Here is an 18,622-nt window from a genome sequence, read left to right on the forward strand (position 1 = left end):
GGTTCGTCTGACCCCTACCACAACCTCTACCTCTGGAAAAAGGTGTAGTTGATGACCTGTCCCCTGGTGCAGATGGAGGTACCGTAAAACTCTGGGATTCTCTCCCTGGTAAAGGATAGTGAGATGCCTTCTCACTCAACTTTCCCTCCAGCTTGTCAAATCTGGAATTCAGTTGACAAATCATGGCTTCCAACTTCTTCATGTTACTGCTAACCTCTGATTCTGTCTCTGCAGAATGTGAAACCACTGTAGACCGCTTCGCAGGAACTGGCTTCTTGGTTGAAAGCTGTTTGGAAAACTGAATTGAACCAATATGAGTTTGTTCAACTCTACGCAGTTCTACCCTAAGCCGATCGAATTCTGGAGTCCTGTCATATATGTGTCCACTACAGTCTTTGATCCATTGCTGCAGACCACCCCAGAAACGAGAACGTAAATTCTGGTTGGCATTCTGTTCCTTGGCAGCACTGGTTCTAAACACTCTGTAGTACATATCTTCCACTCGACAGCCCCAGGAAGAAACATCTTCATCCTCTCGCTGATGAGCGCTGTAAAATTCTGCAAGCAAAGACTCTCCCTCATCAATCGATCCATATATACTAAGTTTACTAACAAACTGATGAAGACTAGCCTCGGCCCCAAGACGCATTGTAACTCTGGCCGCATCGCCCCTCAATGATTTCCTCACAGTATTGGCTAGGACCTGTACAGAGTGCTTGTTATCTCGTTGTAGACATTCCACTTCATAAAGCCACGTGTCAAAAGAATTTTCACCTTTCGAGTTAGTGTCACCCGAAAAGAATGCAACTTTAGGTGGTTGACTCAGCTCGACGGTACTAACAACAGGCTTTATGTCAGGGGGAGGTGCTGGAGTAGTTTCTAATGACTTCACATACTCTTTCATCCAAGCCTGAAGATCTTCGGGACTTTCTGACTTGGGTTTAATCCCTAGTTCTTTAAATGCATCTATCAGCTGAGACACTTCTTGAGCAGAAAAACCACCATAATATAGTGCATGTTCCATTAGGGGATCGAGCTGATCTTCTGCTTCCGCCATTGAACCAGATACGATTTCGTATAAACCTCAATAAATACAACTAGGTTCACTAGATACAACTGGATACAACTAGATACAGGCGAATACAACTAGCATAAATATCAACTAAATATCGACAACTAAACCTGCATTATCACAACACTTTCTGAAGAATACCTATTCCAGAAACTTCAACTCCCAATACACTATATAAAGGCAATAAAACAGACGAATTAAATCAAATGTCCTATTGACGTACCAGTTTTACCTATACCACCCAAGTACCACACCCAAGGTACATTAGCACGATATCTTGGATGATACAAATTAAGATTAAAGTAATCAATTCAGGTTTGCTGTTTGAATCAGTTCACGTCCTGCTGGCTATATACAGTTATTTACAAATAAATGTTAATTCTCACCTCTGAAATAAAACAAATGATTAAATAAGTATATAACTCAACTAATTATACACGTTTATAACTATATGCACAGGAATGTGTTCAACAGCTGCTCTAGTAGTAGAGGGTTAACTGAAAAGAAAACATACATACATCTCTAAACAAACTAGCAATAAATATCAAGACAACTGCTCAGCAAAGTCAAAGTTACAAAAGAAAGGAATAAAGCAGTATGAAGGTGTATGCAATGCAGTGGAGTGCAAAATGTTAGTAAACCTAAGACCTAAACCAAAATTTAAATTTAAATTAAAACATTTAATTTTAAATTTAAAATTTAAATCTAATTTAATTTGTTTAATTAAATTTATAATCAACTAAGTTTATTTAAGTTTAAACTAGACCCAAAACTTAAATTCAAATTTCAAAATGTAAATTTAAAATTTAAAATTAAATTAATTTCAAACTCAAGATTAAATTCAATAAAAATAAAAATAATCAACTAAAGAAGCTTAAATATTTGTTTCCGGTTACTAAAGGTATCAGCTTTCTATAAACAAACTGATGAGTCAATCTAGTCCATTAATGATTAAATCTACATGACCAATGAGAGAGAGAGAGAGAGAGAAAAAAAATTGTTTTATGTATTCATGGCTTAAGTCATGACCAGGAAAAAATATTCAACTGTAAAAGTCAAAGAGAAAAAACTATACAATTATATTTCAGAAAATTTAAAAAATATATATATACTGGTTTAATACTAATCCGAGGTAGCCAAAACAGGAAGTAGCTAAACCGGATGTGACCAAACCGGATGTAAACAAACTAAATGTAAACAAACTATCACAATAATTGTTAAAATTATTTTAAACTAACTGAATGTAACTAATTGTTTCTGAAATCCAAATAGATACTGACAATAGTGTTTACATGTAAATACAATCAGTCCATACAAAGTCAAAGAAACACAAAATGTTCACATCCACCGAATAGTCCGTAACAAACTTCAGTTACAAAGTCTGTTCAACAGCAAAGAAAGAAAAGAGCTCATCTAAATGTCATGTCCATCCGTCTACATGATCACTGCACTGGAAAAGTCAGCTGTCGCAGACGATCCATTCAAGTTGGGTATGCTGGTTCGAATCCCAGGTCCCTACGTCGGCTCCATTATAACAGACAAACACGATGACAAACACGAGTTACCGGAAGGGTTCACAGTTTATTCATACCAGGGAAACAAAACAAAACGACCCTTTGCTATGGGCAAAATGGTCAGTGACTGGAACGCTTAGATGTTATATGGTTCCAGCCTTGTGTGTGCAGTGTAAATGATACCGGATATGAAGAAGAAATGAAGTCGTAGAGCAGAGCAGTCAAAAGAACGTCTTGAACCAAATAATAATTACAGTAGTGTTTGTCACGTGATCATAAAACAGTGACCACTACACAATAAACTATAGCGATTGGTCTAAATACCCGCACGGACAATTGGCCCCAATCGTTGGCGGGAAACATCACTTGGGCGTTGCCTGTATAGTATATTCTATACGGGAAAACCTAGTAAACGAATATAACATTAATTAAAGGTAAAATAAACAATTATGTACAGAATAAAACATTAGTGAAAGGTGTACGTTATGATATTTACATGGACCTCACACATTTCACTCACTGTTACATATATATATATATGTTTGTTTTGTTTAATGACACCACTAGAGCACATTGATTAATTAATCATCGGCTATTGGATGTCAAACATTTGGTAATTTCTGACTCATAGTCATTAGAGGAAACCGAGTAAATTTTTTTCTAATGCTGCAAGGGATCTTTTATATGCACTTTCCCATTGACAGGAAAGCACATACCACAGCCTTTGACCAGTTGTGGTGCACTGGTTGGAACAAGAGAAACCTCAGTCAGTTGAACGGATCCACTGAGGTGGTTTGATCCTGCGACGGAAGCACCTCGAGCGAGCAATCAACTGACTGAGTTAAATCCCACCGCAGAATATATAAAAACCATCACTGCTGCTACCCCAGCCAGTATGCCAGTGCTGGACAGTTTTCATTGTAATATCAGTACCAATATCTAAACCAGATAGCCCTTAAAACCAGACTTTTCACTTGGTCCCATACGTGTCCAGTTTTTACATGTAAGTAGATATAGAGCCACAATGTACAAAACACATGATTTTGATTTGGTATTTTTCTTGGGATATTTTTTCAATCATACTTAGGATATGTTTTGGGCCCCTAAATGATGCAGTATAACAATGTAAAAATAATTAATTATAGAACAGACATAATTAAATACATATATTGGGAATTTTCAGTGCCACTTTCTCTTGGGAATAAGGTGCTCATGTTCAGAATCACAGAACGCCTGGATAAATGCCTGACAGCATAGTGTTGCTTTGAAAAAACAATAAGGCCGGAAAAAAAGTTACTTGTTTCCTTATTACCCGTACATGCTGAAAAAATATAGGGTAAGTAGGAAAAACATTTTATTTTGGAATGTAAAATTATTTTCCACCCATCTCCGTGGTGTGACAATGCTATGGGTTCAAGGCTATAAATGTACTAGGTTCAAATTCAGTGCATTGAAAATGCGATTTTTAATTGCTGTACCGACTCTAAAGGTAGTGAGTGTTTCACAAACCTCAATGGTTAGTGTCCATAACTGGTTTATGAAAGACTGTGGTATGTACTGTCCTATCTGTGGGGGAGTGCATATAAAAGATCCCTTGCTGTTTAGTAATAAGCAGCAGGTTTCCTCTCATACCAACACTAACTTCTGTCCTGGGCAGGCAGTTGAGGCAGCTGGACTGTCTGCCCAGGACAGATGTGTTTGAACCTTAATTGGATAGATGCATGTAAATAATTTATAACTAACAATTTCTTAAATGAAAATTTAAAAAGAAGGGTTCTATATTTATCTGTCCTACAATAACATTTTTAAAAAATGTTTAAATGAATATGATCTTTCCTAGTGTACATGTATCTAAGAAATGGTAGACTTACCAATTTTATAATTTACAATGTTAGTTTTATTCTGTAAGAATAAGTACTTCTAAATCCAGTATTGGTTTGATGAAATCAATTGGCTCAATGAATCCCAGTGACAACTTACAAAAAATAATGAATTTTCTTTTACTGACATATTTAATAATTTGATTTAGCAGTAAAGTTAATCAGTATCGGTAAACACCCCTCCCCATACAGGGCTTACAGGGCTCACACTGGAATTTTGTTTGGTTGAGACAGTTTTCAGAAATGTAGAGCATTTCCTTGAAAATTATTAAAATGTGGTTAATTTGAGGAATATTTTATTAGCCAAAGTCAAAATTTTGTAACCACTTTGTATAAAAATTATCAGTTGGCTAATTTGGCAGGGTGAGCCCTCGCTTATCAGAAGGTCCCTAAATTTCTACAAGGCCAGTTTGTCGCTAGAGTAAATTGGAAAACATCGCATATTTTCGTGAAGACAGTTTTCCGACAATCAAAACTCTTCGCCTGATATCTCACGAAAGTTGCCAAACTGGTCTTTCAATTTGAAGGGAAGTAACTCCATCAATCAGTTGTCAGAAAAAAATGATTCGTTTGCTCGTAAACAAAATTAATATAGAACAATTTGATTTATAACGACACCAGATTAGTACTTCTGATGGTTTTGGAACGTTTTTGTGGAAATCGTTGTTATATTAAAAAACAATTTTGGACAACAAAAAAAGATTTGTGGTCAGCAGGTTCAAATTAGGGTCGGTCGGGAAACAAATAATATTTTATGATGTGTACACATATCATGTATAAAATATTTTAAGAAGTTTTTTTTTCTTTTTCATTGTGTAATATTATAGAATGTGTGTATTTCTTTTTCTTTCTTTTTTTTGTTCTAGACAATTGCATTCCTTTGCTATCTGGATGGAATTACTTCCAATGGAAAACCCTTTCTTGTGGTTTGTCCACGTTCTGTAGTTGAAAACTGGGAAGCAGAATTCAAACGGTATATTACATTTTTAAGTTTACAACTACTATTTTTTACATTATAACATTATTTTGGAATGAGAAAAGAAATAATTTTTATCAACATCTCAGCGCATTGTTTAATCATAGAAAGAAACCAAATATTTGTTAAACAAAAGTTCAGACATTTTTTAATGATGGCGACTATGTATTTGGTGCCTACAGCTAGTATGTCTCTTACTGTTCTTTATAAAAATAATGAAAAAATGTATCCATTAATTTTCAAGAGTTTAGGGTTCGTTAAAATGTAACCTGGATCGCAGAAAGAAAAAAAAATCCCCAATAAGAGAATGGATCCACTGAGGTGATTTGGTGCAACAGCCCAAGCACCTGAAGTGTGTTCTCTTACTGACTGCCTTTTTTGAGGTTCGTATTATAATACATGTATGTGTATTGCTTGTTTATTTATGTTTAATTAATGTTTCAGGTTTTCACCAAAGACTGAGACTCTTTGTTTTGTTGGTGACAAAGATTTAAGGAATGCTTTGAGCTACAAGATTAAGAAATCTAAAAATGGAAATGCTTACTGTTTTAATGTTTTGATCACAACATATGAGGTATATTTATTATATGTTTATCCACATTACAAAAAGTTAATAATTGATGGTGATTTAATTATTTATGTAAACCAAACAAGATTATGTCATGTTGCTGCCACAAGTAACCATGTAGTCTGGGGACCTTTGGACAAAGTGTGATTCCATCTTCTTGATAGTTTTTTAATAAGAAAGGTGATGGGAAATACTTTAATTTATATAATTTTAAATTTAAGACAAATTTACTGTTACACAAATATACATTTTGTATCATCTGCAAATATTAATATCTTCAGACCAATATTACCAAAATGAGTTGCATAGTAAAATATATACATACATGATTGTGTACTTTGAAAAAAATGCACCAATTGCTGCCTCTACTAGCTATTCCAGTAGCTACATGTAGTGGGAGTTTTCCTCTTGGCTCAGTTGGTAGAGCACTGGAAGCGAACAAAGATGGTCAGTGGTTAAAATCCTGTCGGCAGTGTTCTAGCTAGCTCTAAATAGAAGGCCGCTGCACACTACCCTCATTTTGTGTCACACTTAATTAAAAAATTCCCTAATTCATTATTGTCCACAAATAAATTTTCAAAATAATACTTTTTTTAACACTTGTTTTTCTCTCAAAGTATTGTCATGGGTCTGAATTCTCGTATCGAGGTTTGTTCTTGATAACTATGTTGAAAGTAATTTTTAGATAAAAGATTTTTATGATACTAGATGATAAATGAAAACATGCACCCAGACCAACTTAAGATACATTTTTCTTGCCCACTGAACAGGGTTATCCAACTGTTGCATGGAGCTACAAAAATCTGTCTGACCCTAGGGCTAGATAAATCTGTCCAACCTGAGGGCTAGACGATATCTATATACGCGTGACATCATAACTCATGTTTTACGACGATTGATGTCATAACTCTTGGTTTTCAAAATTCTGTTTGCCATTTCACGTTCTATCATTGTTTTAAAAATATTTAAACAAATTCATATTTTCAGCTTTATATATATATTGCTAAGGTGTTACATATTTATGTCGTTGCATAAGGTGGACTATATTTTTCCACATACGATTAAATGTTTTCTTTTCACATTACCTGTCCTCAAACAAGTGCACCTCCCCCTCACGCAAATGGTCTGGTCCGAACATCCCAACAGCCAATGGGATGGCCTAAGTTCTTCTACTGCATACTGCTCTCTAGTTCCAGTCACATGACTGTAACTTCCTTCTTTTTCTCTTCGCTAAAGGGTCTGGACATCTTTTCTTTGGCTCTGTTTTGGAGTCAATTTTTTTCATCAACCTTTGGTTTTGTATTCGTGTATTTTGGTGGAATATTTTCGCCATCGTATTCGTTATATTTCTTGCGTCGTTTCGCGTATTTCACTTGGTTTTCTAAGTGTTTATTTTCCTTGAAATGTTTGTTGTCATGTTGTTGATTAGCATCGTATCGGCCACCATTTGCAATATGGCGTCTTTTGTTGACCGGCTTTGTGTTTGTGTTATGGTTGTTTTTTCTTTCTTTTTCACAGATAGAAAATTGTTATCATGTCTTATGTTAGTGTTCAACGACTTGTGCGTGCGTGTTTACGCTGTAAGAAGTTTACCGCCGGTGGCAACCCACACGACTTATGTCCAGGTTGTCATGTTCCGTGTGCTCTTGACTCGAGATGTAACCTTTGTTCGGGGTTATCGGAAGTTGAGTTTGCTGCATACCTGAAGGTGGTGTCAGCGAGGGCCAAGAAGATGGAATCCTCACCTTCGATCACAGACTCTGTGGCAGATGTGTTACGTTCCATTACGTATGCTTCAAGAAACAATGGCGTTGATGACGACTTCATCCAAACCGGCGGATTCAGGGTCAGGGCCAGTTCCAGTTCCCTCCTCGGGAGTTTCGGCTCCTTTGGCTCCACCTAATAGGACTTCGGATGACGGGGGTCCCGCTGCCTCTACTCAGCCCTCTAAGAAGCCTGCTCATTCCGGTAGACGTTCTACGGAATCCACGGCTCGCCGATCTTCGGTACCATCACAGGATAAGGAGAAGTCATCTTCGACGCATCGGAGTCGGGACTGTAGCCATTCCCCACAGCCTGTACGGCTTCCCACGGATTCCACGGACCATCATCGCAGATCTTCAGTTGATGTGGCCTCTGAGCGGTCTAGACGGGACCATGCACGGTCTGGTTCACCTGCGGCATCCGTTACGGTTTGCCTGTGCTCAAGTTCTACGAGACTTCGGAGATGACGCTCCAGCGGCTTCCATCATTGATGATACCGACTCTACGGACCATATGACGATGAGGGATTGTTTGGCAGCTGTCTACGACATGTTGCCATCTTTGCCGCATCCACCGACACCTTCCAAGAAGGGGCCTACACCAATGATTGCAACTGATGTTCCACCGGAGGATGTGGTCATCCGTTCCTTGGCAGCCGGTACCTTAATATCTGAGGTGGGGGGGATGTGCACTTGTTTGAGGACAGGTAATGCATCCATAAAAGAGAAAACACTCCAAGTTTCCTCCACTTTGCAGGTGAAATGTATACGAATCATTCTACAGTAAACAAACCGTAGCTTACAAAATTAATGTTTTGTTACTGTAATTAAATGGGCAAGAAAAAGAATCAATCACCGTTGTGAGGTATAGATAAGGCAATTCCAACCTTTTGGACAAAATGATACAGTGATAGATTCTATTAAGTTTTCACTCAATTGATCATTATAATTGTGTTAATGGTATAAACTAGTGTTAATAATATATTAATACTACAAACAATACAAAACAATACAAAGCAAAAATAATAGGATTTTAGGTGATCAGGCAGTTTGCAATTAATCCAATAATTGTTTATATTTTATACATTGGTACAATAATATAAGTTTATTATACAATTTTGTTTACAATATCGAATTTATTTGTACGAGTTGTTGTGGTGAAAATCTGTACTGGACGAGAACTCGTACAATGAAATTCCATATTGTAAACAAAATTGTATAAGAACCTTTTTATTATTCATCGTTCAGTAAATTTATTATTTTTAAAATAGTACTTGAAATATCATATTGTGTCACTTAGTCAAGATTTTTATGTCAGTTAATTTTAATGTGTTATTTATCTTGACAACATATCAACTTAGCTAGACGTCATCTCGAATTGCATGATATTATATCTCTCTTCTTCCAATTTTTTTTTCAGCCAAGTTTACATATTTACATCTGACTTAGTTTTCTTCTTCATGTTTTCTGGCACTTGAATTTTAATAAATTCCTGTATTGTTTCATCGGATAACATTGTGACTCAGTAGCTCAGGTAGTGTTAAATCAAGGACAAACGAAAGCAAATGTGAGTGACGTCCCTTTATTTTGGTAATGAGCATGCACGTCCAATAGAGCTTTTACCATCCAATATGGAACGTCCAATATAACACTTTTTGGAGGTTTATGGGTACATGATCATTAACTACCATTCGATCACGTGTCACAGTTGAACCAATTTGATTGGAATAGATTATATAGATGTATAATAGTTATAAATATATGGTTATGGGTGCATGCACCGTTAATACTAATAATAATCGAAAATCATTCTTTCCCACGACACTTGTTATACCAAGGCCATGGATATGGCAAAGATGCCAGGTATGCATATAAAAGCTATCCCTTGCTACTAATGTATATAAAAAGATCCTGCTATTGTAGCAGGTTTCTTCTCAAAGACTATATGATGAAAATTACATCCAAATGGTTAGTAATTAAAAAGAGCAGGAATAATAATAATTTATAAATGATAATAATAATAACTTAATAATTTCCTTCCATATCTGTACATATCATAAGTATACGATCATATATACATCATTTGCCTTCACAAATACATTTGCGTTAAAAAATGCCCTACGTTAAAGCAGACCTGCACCCTCCCGGATTGCCGGCGGGAGTCTTCCCGGTATTTGATCAATCTCCTTTCTCCTGTGCGGGAGACAGTTTCTCCTTTTAAATGGGACATTTAAGAATAATAAAAATAACAGAAGGGAAGTAACTCTGGTTTTTTTCTCAAATGTCGATTCCTTTCCCACGACAAACTGGTATATATTTATATTGTTTAAAGGCCATGTAATTATAATGTGCTAATCCTAATGTCAAAGCGTGTTGGCTATTCAAGTGCATATAAAAGATCCATTGCTACTAATGAAAAAACCTGTAGCAGGTTTCTTACTACTGCAAATGACTAATCTGATGACACAGCGATAATTATGTTAAAATCACATGTCACAGCAATGGTTAGTATAAATTGTGTCAAAAAGTAAGTTGGGTTATGGGTACATAATAAATAATTTTTGTAATGATTTGACATACATAATAACTTAAAATAATTCCTTCCATATCTGTAAATACATTAATTAATATAACCGGGTAGGATCATCATATAATCATTTGCCTTCACAAATAACATTTGTAAAAACGGTATTAAATAAGATTTATATAAATTTGTCTTTGGTACTTAGGTACACTAACCACAAATGATAATGTAACGCACCTGTAAGGCTGTAAAGTGTAATACCGTAATGTACGATTAAAGTAGCAACTCTACATTGTTTTTTGTTTAAATGACCCAATTCTTTTTTTTAAATTTCAGTTGTGCATGAAAGTATTCATATAATGATTCATTTTAAAAAATCTCCTGGGGATCCTGCTAAAGGTTGACAGGTCATACATTAGTGGTAGGATGATTCAAGGCATACCACAGACTAAAAAACCATGATTCTTTACTTTATCAGACGCTTGAACAGGTGAGTAACTTTCATGGGGTTACACAGCACAATCATTACCACATGTCGCTGTATTAGCCAACTCCTTTTACAAGCCAACCTCTAAGTTTAACACAACATATTTATTACACAAACATTGATCTCATGTAGTATAGACAAATCATCTTTTTGAATCGGTTAAATGTATAAAAATACATATCTGTAGGAATGGTGGCCATTTATTTTGATGTATTAATAAAGTACAGATACATGTAACTTCCACAAAGATATTTTTTGAAGAGATCCCCTGAAGATTGATACCCCATTTAGCAAAAATTGGAAAACTTATCGGCCGTGTATACATTTTGGTTTTATTAGCGCACGTATACAAGGATTTAATGAGGCATTAGTTTGCATATATACATGACGTTTTATGCCTTTTAATAGCCAGCGACTTGAAATTGTCAAAAATGGTCAAGTTTCATTAGAATGTGTGAATAGTATTTTAATTACTAGTGTATTACACAATGTCAGGTACTTGTAAGTTTTATGATATCAAATGGTATTCACAAAGGATTTAAATGATGACATGCTGCAATTTGATTTGGAAATGAAATACATTTGGTATTTTTCCACTAAGCCAAAATTGTAATTTTGCATCTTTTTCTGCATCTTCCGAATATATTGTTTTACATTGTTAATTTTAAATATTTATTTTTGCTTTGAAAATGTGTAGTGATGATGATGATGATAACTAGTTTAACGTGCCCATATACCACTAGGGTTTCGAACACGCCCATCCCGAGTCCGACCTCCGATAAGATCGGTGGCCTGACTCGGGATGGAGGGGGGGGGGGTTGAAAATGGGCAGAATTTTGAAAATAGCAATTAGTAAAAACGTTAATAGAATAAATAAAAAAGGAAAAAGGTTACAAGCCAAAAATAAAAAAGAATTGACTGCTCGGCCGAATATTTATATAATTTGGAGCATTTTAGAAGGACAGTCCAAAATTAAATAAGAGAAAGAAGAGAGGATCGGACTATGTGTAGTGAGATTTATTATTGGTTGCCAATTTTGAAAACGGCCTTGTTCTTTGCTTATTAATGGGAAAGTGTGTAGTTGCTTATTAATGGGAAAGTGTTTTTAGCTGTCTTTGTGTTGATTTTTTGACAAATTCTTCTGTCGATATGTCTCATACTGCCAAGACTATAAAGTGTCATAATAACTTTTCTTTGGCAAAAGATTCACATGCGTGTTGTGTGAAATAAAGTCCCCTTGCACAGGATCAGTGGTGTTATGCGTGCTGGGAACTCTCTGTTTAAGAGTTCAGGGCCCCATTTCATGAAAGAATCGGAGCTAAGGTTAATTGTAGTGACGTACGGTGAGATTTACAGCTGGGAAACTTCAGCTTTATACAGGTGTTCCACAAAGCAACCTAAAGGTAGTCGTAAGTGTCCCTTTAGTGATTAAAATATGCTTTGTGAAAAAGTGTGAATTAGTTAAATAGTAAATTGGTTACCGACTACATGTATTTGAAACATCATGGATGTATTTATTGGTATTGGACATTCACAAAGTAACTGTCAGTAAGTGATAACTGCCAAATGCAAGTCATCTCATATTTCTATGTGAAGGTTGTATGGTCTAGAATGTTTTTCATTGAATAGTTTCAAAAAAGGTATTTTGTGACAATTAAATCCATTTTTACACAGAGTTAGTATCCGTATTAGAAAATTATCAAATCATCATCTAACTGCCATTTAACATCTACATTACTTAGTGGCTTACAACTGCCTGGTACCAATTGTAAATTTTCACCATAATTTATGCCACGTTGTGGAACGGGCTGGCGATCATAAAAAAAAGAGTTAAGATCACAATGATAGGCATTTATGATGATAGTAGTGTGGATCGTTTTATAGAACAAGGCCCTGGTCTTATAGGAAGCTGTTAAACTGTCAGATCTTGTGAGAATGCATCATCGGATCTGTGGTCAAAGACATCAATGGTTTTAGCTCCGGTAAAGGAGGATTCGCTCAGATATTTGATGTTGATAATTTTGTCCGACCTCTGATAAGATCGGTGGCCTGACTCAGGATGGGGGGAGGGGGAGGGTATAGTTAAAAATGGACAGAATTTTTAAAATAGCAATTAGTAAAAGAGTTAATAGAATTTTTTTTTTAAATAAATAAAAAGTTACAAGCCAAAAATAAAAAGAATTGACTGCTCGGCCGAATATTTATATAATTTGGAGCATTTTAGAAGGACAGTCCAAAATTAAATAAGAGAAAGAAGAGAGGATCGGACTATTTAATAATATTAAAAAAAAGAAGTAATTTTGACATAAACATTTGAATGCAGATCTAAAAGTTTAAAGTCCAATCGATATGTCCACGTTAGTGGCCTCATTAAGGCCATTTGGGTGCACAGCTTATAGGGACGAGATGAGTTGCATCCCGTCAAGAAAACCCCTAGATTGACAGTCATTAGACGTTGAAGGTGTAGTGCTGTGCTGAAATACAGATCTTGAGAAGCCAGATCCATCTGAACGAGAGAGAGAGTATCAGACTAGGGTATAGTCCAGTCGTCATGGGTTGGTATAGTGGTGCAGACGGGCCTGTCTCGTCAAGCTCCAGACTGGGAATGGAGTCATGATAATATAAAGGTGCTGCAGGTTATGTTTAAATCAAAAGTTGTTGTCTCTATGGACAAGTTGGTCAAATACATGTACTTGTGCATGTTTCCACAGTTCTTGGAAGAAATCTAAAAACAAAAAGAAGTACAAGCAGGTTTTATGGTCAGTGGACCATCACTTAGTCACCTTTAATAATAGTCCATCTCTCACTTAACTCTTGACCATGGATTTGGATTTATCACTTCCTGTGTTTCCAGCGCCAGTCATAATGTGAACTGTAGTAGGAAGACTCCAGTATTGGAGGAACTGGAAAGCCATCTCAGAGTGCGAGTGCGAATAATTTTTACATGCTCATATACCACTAGAATTTCGAGCATGTCCGTCCCGGGGCCTGTCTCTGGACAGAAAAAAATTAAGCGGACAATTTTGAAAATACATCAAAAAATTAAATAGTGGTCCTTTTGATTTTGATGCGCATCTCTAATATAATTAATAAAGAAAATTCTACTCATTAAATTTGGTCGCAAGATTAGATCGGGTGGTCAAAAAGAAATTAGATAAGATGGAGGTGGGTAGAGTTGAAAATGGGCAAGAATTTTGAAAATAGTAATTAGTAAAAAAAGTTAATAGAATTTTTCAAAAAAGAAAAGAAAAAAAAAGTTACAAGCCAAAAATAAAACGAATTGACTGCTCGGTCGAATATTTATATAATTTGGAGCATTTTAGAAGGACAGTCCAAAAATAAATAAGAGAAAGAAGAGAGGATCGGACTATTTAATAATATTAAAAAAAGAAAGTAATTTCGACATAAACTTTTGAACGAAGGTCTAAAAGTTTAAAGTCCGATCTATATGTCCACGTGAGTGGCCTCGTTAAGGCCGTTGGGGTGCACAGCTTGTAGGGACGAGATGGGTTGCATCTCATCAAGAAAACCCCTAGATTGACAGTCAATAGACGTTGAAAGTGTAGTGCTGTGCTGAAATACAGATCTTGAGAAGCCGGATCCATCTGAACGAGAGAAAGAATCGACTAGGGTATAGTCCAGTCGTCATAGGTTGGTATAATGTGTGGACGGGCCCGACTCCGGAGGATACGAGATGATATCACAATAAAACAAAGTAAAGTCTAGAAAAAAGTAGTAGGGGCCGACCCCACTTCCTATTTCTTCTTAGAGTGGGGCGGTCAATCTTCCAGTGCTGCTAGGACAGGCTCGGACATGTAGAAACTAAACGCAAACAACCGTGGCGTTCTGCAGAATGGCCATCATACGAGTCACGAAAAAAGCAAGTCAACATAGTCAGACGGAGAAATGATGTGGAGGCAAGGAATCTCGCTTAAAAAGAATCCAACCTGGTGGTGCAGACTGTCGAAACGAGAAGCGTTCCAGCGTTCAATCAGTTCCAATGGCCGCATACATCCCAGTAGAAAACTTCACTTCGCTGATAAAAGCAACAAAAGTGAAGGATCCCCAAGTCGAGCCGCGAAAGCATGTGCATTGTGCACAAACACGTCTTACTGCGACGAGCTCCAGACTGGTGGCCATCTCAGACAATGGGTTATAGTGAGAACATTATGTTTTGGATATCCACTCCCAGTTAGATATATGTACTCCATTGACACTCCAGCCAATGGAGATTGTTCAACCCGTTGTCTTCATTTTTTTTATTCAGAGGAAAAATCACTAGCTCCCCCACCCCCACTTCATTATTGAAGAAGTTTGAGAAGACGAAACCTAGATGGGATCTGGCAAGTTGTTCAAGGATTGAACACACATTACTATGTTGCTTGTATTTTATCTTTAATGGTGCAAATAAAACTCAGGAATTATCTTTACTGTTACTGAATTATTTTATTCTGTCCTAATACACTTGGATGTCCATTGGTAAACTCGGAACTCTCCACTCGAGATGTTTGGAAGCAGCTAGTTAAAATCGATCGATATGCCAACATGATCTATTACAATGTGTTTAATTAAAGACTATTTATTACCGACGAAACGAAAACACAAAGCACCAACACATACACACAAACACACACACAAATAAAAAAACATTTTCCCTTCTGAACATGCATCTATAATCGGAATATTATGGCAGTTTTCAGAATTCAGAAACAAAAACTGGAAAGTTCTGATTTGCAGTAAATATCTGGATATATTGAGACCAAACAAAACTGCGATACTTTTGACTTTGTCAATCTGTCATGGCAAATTTTGATGAAATACCTCTACAGTTTGTATGTTTAACAGGTTTCATTGGCAAAATAGTTTGACTGTCCGCATCATAAATCTGGGTCACAACTGCCCAGTAATACTTGCCCGGGGGACTAGCGGCATTTAAATTGTACTCGCCCCCAGGGATTTCTACTCACCTGGGGTGAAGGGGCGAGCGTTAGCTTCTATCCCTGCCTAGATTACAAATTTTCGAGTAGAAGTTCAGGGGATTTGTTTTCATCAGACCTGAGGATGCTGGTCTTCCATCTAGATTCCAGCATTTTGATGGCTCCTTGGCTATTCAGCAGAATAACCTTGCCATTTTCTCAGTTACTTCACCAGAGGGGTATATGTTTTGTCCATACATAGATAACTGCCACATGAGGTGTTGGGATAGCCACAAGTTAGTACATGTATATCGACCTAGTAGCAGATCTTTTTCAGTCTTTGGGGTAGATTGTCAGTCTAGAGAAGTCCCACTTGGAAACAACTCTGTCCATTCAGTTCATCAGAGAGATGTTTTGTCTGGACATTATAATGGTTCAAGTTCCTCAAAACTTAAAGATTGTTTTGTTTAACTACACCACTGGAGCACATTATTGGCTATTGGTAATTCTGACTCATAGTCAACAGGTGAAACCCACTTCCTAATGCAGCAAGGGATCTTTTATGTGCACTTTCCCATAGACATGAAAGCACATACCATGGCCTTTGACCAGTTGTAGTGCAGTGGTTGGAATGAGAAATAACCCAATCAGTTGAATGGATCCACTGAGGTGGTTTGATCCTGTGACACGAGCACTCAACCGACTGAGCTAAATCCCGCCCCTAGGTTCTTCAAGACTGTTGGATGAAATTGGTATACCAGAGGCAGATGGTTTGGACCTTTAAACTTGATAGAAATGTCTTTGGTTCCCTTGATTTTTCTGAACATGTTGTATTTACCATAGTTTGACACCCAATAGCTGATGTATTTTTCATGCTGGGGTGTTGTTAAACATTCGTTCATTCATGCTTCAACATCATCTCCAAGATGTTGAAGGAGTTTTCACTGCTTGGAAGGAAAGCCATTTTGAAAGCGCATCAGCTTAAAATGGCAATACTTTCATAAAATGGAGCCTTCGGAACAATGTCAGGTCTAAATGAGTTGACGACCAGACCTCTCTAGTTAGGCCTGCTTGGTCTCCCCCCCCACCTTATTCCATCAGTTGTCCTGAGCTCTGGAGGAAGAAGGAAGAGATAACCTCTGAACCAGAAATACAGTAACCTGAATTGCATTTAGGAAGAGGAAATGGGAATAAGAGAAAAAGCGTTAGCAAAAAGAGTACATGAAATGTCAGCTTTTTTATCTTTTATTCATGTTCTAATAGTACACCTATATGTCAATTTATCATCCTGCTATAAATGTTTTTTGACAAAACCAGTTAGGTATTGGAGCAGTATCACTAAAATAATTGAATGGAGCAATTTTATCGAAAGGACTACAAGACACTGCATTGTTTGATATTGATGTTGCATTTGTATTTTGGTAAATGTTAACATTTTACCACAATTCTGTATGAGTATCATTATTATGTAGGTGTACTTTTGTGTTATGTATATTTCAGTGGGACATACAAACAACAATCTTTTTGACTGGCACCCCAGTACAAAACAACCTGAGGGAACTGTATGCTTTGCTAAGCTTTGTCTCACCTCGATCCTTTAAAATCTCCAGGATTGACAAGTTTGTGCAGAAATACAGTAACACAGACAGAAAGGAAGGTAAAGTTCTGGACTTGAATCACAAGCCTAAATGGATTATAAAAATCATTTTCCATTTTTGTAAAGCCTATAAATTCAGTCAGTGTTATTTTGAGGACATTTTGAATCTTGTTTACCGTATTTGACTTAGGATAAGCCTGTGTGTGTGTGTGTGCATGTGTGTGCGCATTATTAGCCTAGTAGGGGTGGGTTTATTCATGAACAAGGGTGTGAGTTCAGTGCTAAATAAAGGACAGCGACCCAGGAAGTAAACACCAGGAATACACGATCACGTCCACATACACTCAGATACATCAATAATTTTGTTTGTTGTGTTATTTTCATAGATTCATATATAATAAACAACCAACAAAATGTAATAAATTTCATTGAACAATAGAAAATATTCACATATTGTTGTACATTTAAAGGAAGAATCAGGCACGGCTTTTGGACTGGTATGCATATTGAATGATATTTAATGCATATTCTTGCAAAATATCAGCCAGTATATTGGTATATTTAATTAGTAAAATGATAAAAATAGGACAGCCATTTTGGTCCATCACACTGAATCCGCCTGTTTTGGACATAATGTTTCGATGAACTATTTTTATCTTAGGTGGCCGGTGCAAATCCAGACCAAAGTACTATAAGTTGTAGAAGCATCACTAGGGGTTTATGGATTTTTATACTCTCTGTATGCTCATGTAACCCTTTGGCTCGAAGTTTACAACTAGTAATGCAAATGTGGAATTTTTATACCTAACAGCAAGCATGATTTACCAACAACCCTTAATAGCCTACTGTAATTAGGGGATATAAGACCCGAGTGATTCATTGTTAACTATAACAATTTAACACAAAACCAAACATTTTGTGTTGAATCATTATAGTTAACAAAACACAATGGTTGCATAATATTTTAATACCACACCTATTAGGACTAATCTGTAAGATATTTTTGGATTTTTTAATTGAAGAAATCACCAAACTCTTAAAAAACTAATTATCTATTCTCCTTTCTAATGCTATTCAATGAAAAAGCTTGTACTAAGTAACAGTTTGACACACATTATTTTCCCCTCGACATATCACTGACATTGAAGCAAAGTACCGGGATATAGATGGCATCTGTCAGTACTGGGGGCGGGACGTAGCCCAGTGGTAAAGCGTTTGCTTGATGCATGGTTGGTCTAGGATCGATCCCCGTCAGTGGACCCATTGGGATATTTCTCGTTCCGGCCAGTGCTTCACAACTGGTGTAACAAAGGCCATGGTATGTA

General features: G+C 36.5%; 1 protein-coding gene across 1 annotated transcript in view; it reads left to right on the forward strand.

The window, feature by feature from the left end:
- The window catches only part of LOC121381507 (chromodomain-helicase-DNA-binding protein 1-like), a 66,619-nt gene that overhangs the window by 15,729 nt on the left and 32,268 nt on the right, over window positions 1–18,622 (forward strand). The window contains exons 3-7 of the mRNA XM_041510829.1: window positions 5,333–5,439; window positions 5,887–6,016; window positions 10,634–10,639; window positions 10,734–10,787; window positions 17,201–17,357. Of these exons, the coding sequence (XP_041366763.1) occupies window positions 5,333–5,439; window positions 5,887–6,016; window positions 10,634–10,639; window positions 10,734–10,787; window positions 17,201–17,357 (454 nt within the window). The remainder of the gene's footprint in view (window positions 1–5,332; window positions 5,440–5,886; window positions 6,017–10,633; window positions 10,640–10,733; window positions 10,788–17,200; window positions 17,358–18,622) is intronic.

Source organism: Gigantopelta aegis, chromosome 9 (genome assembly GCF_016097555.1).
Source record: "Gigantopelta aegis isolate Gae_Host chromosome 9, Gae_host_genome, whole genome shotgun sequence".
Taxonomy (NCBI): domain Eukaryota; kingdom Metazoa; phylum Mollusca; class Gastropoda; order Neomphalida; family Peltospiridae; genus Gigantopelta; species Gigantopelta aegis.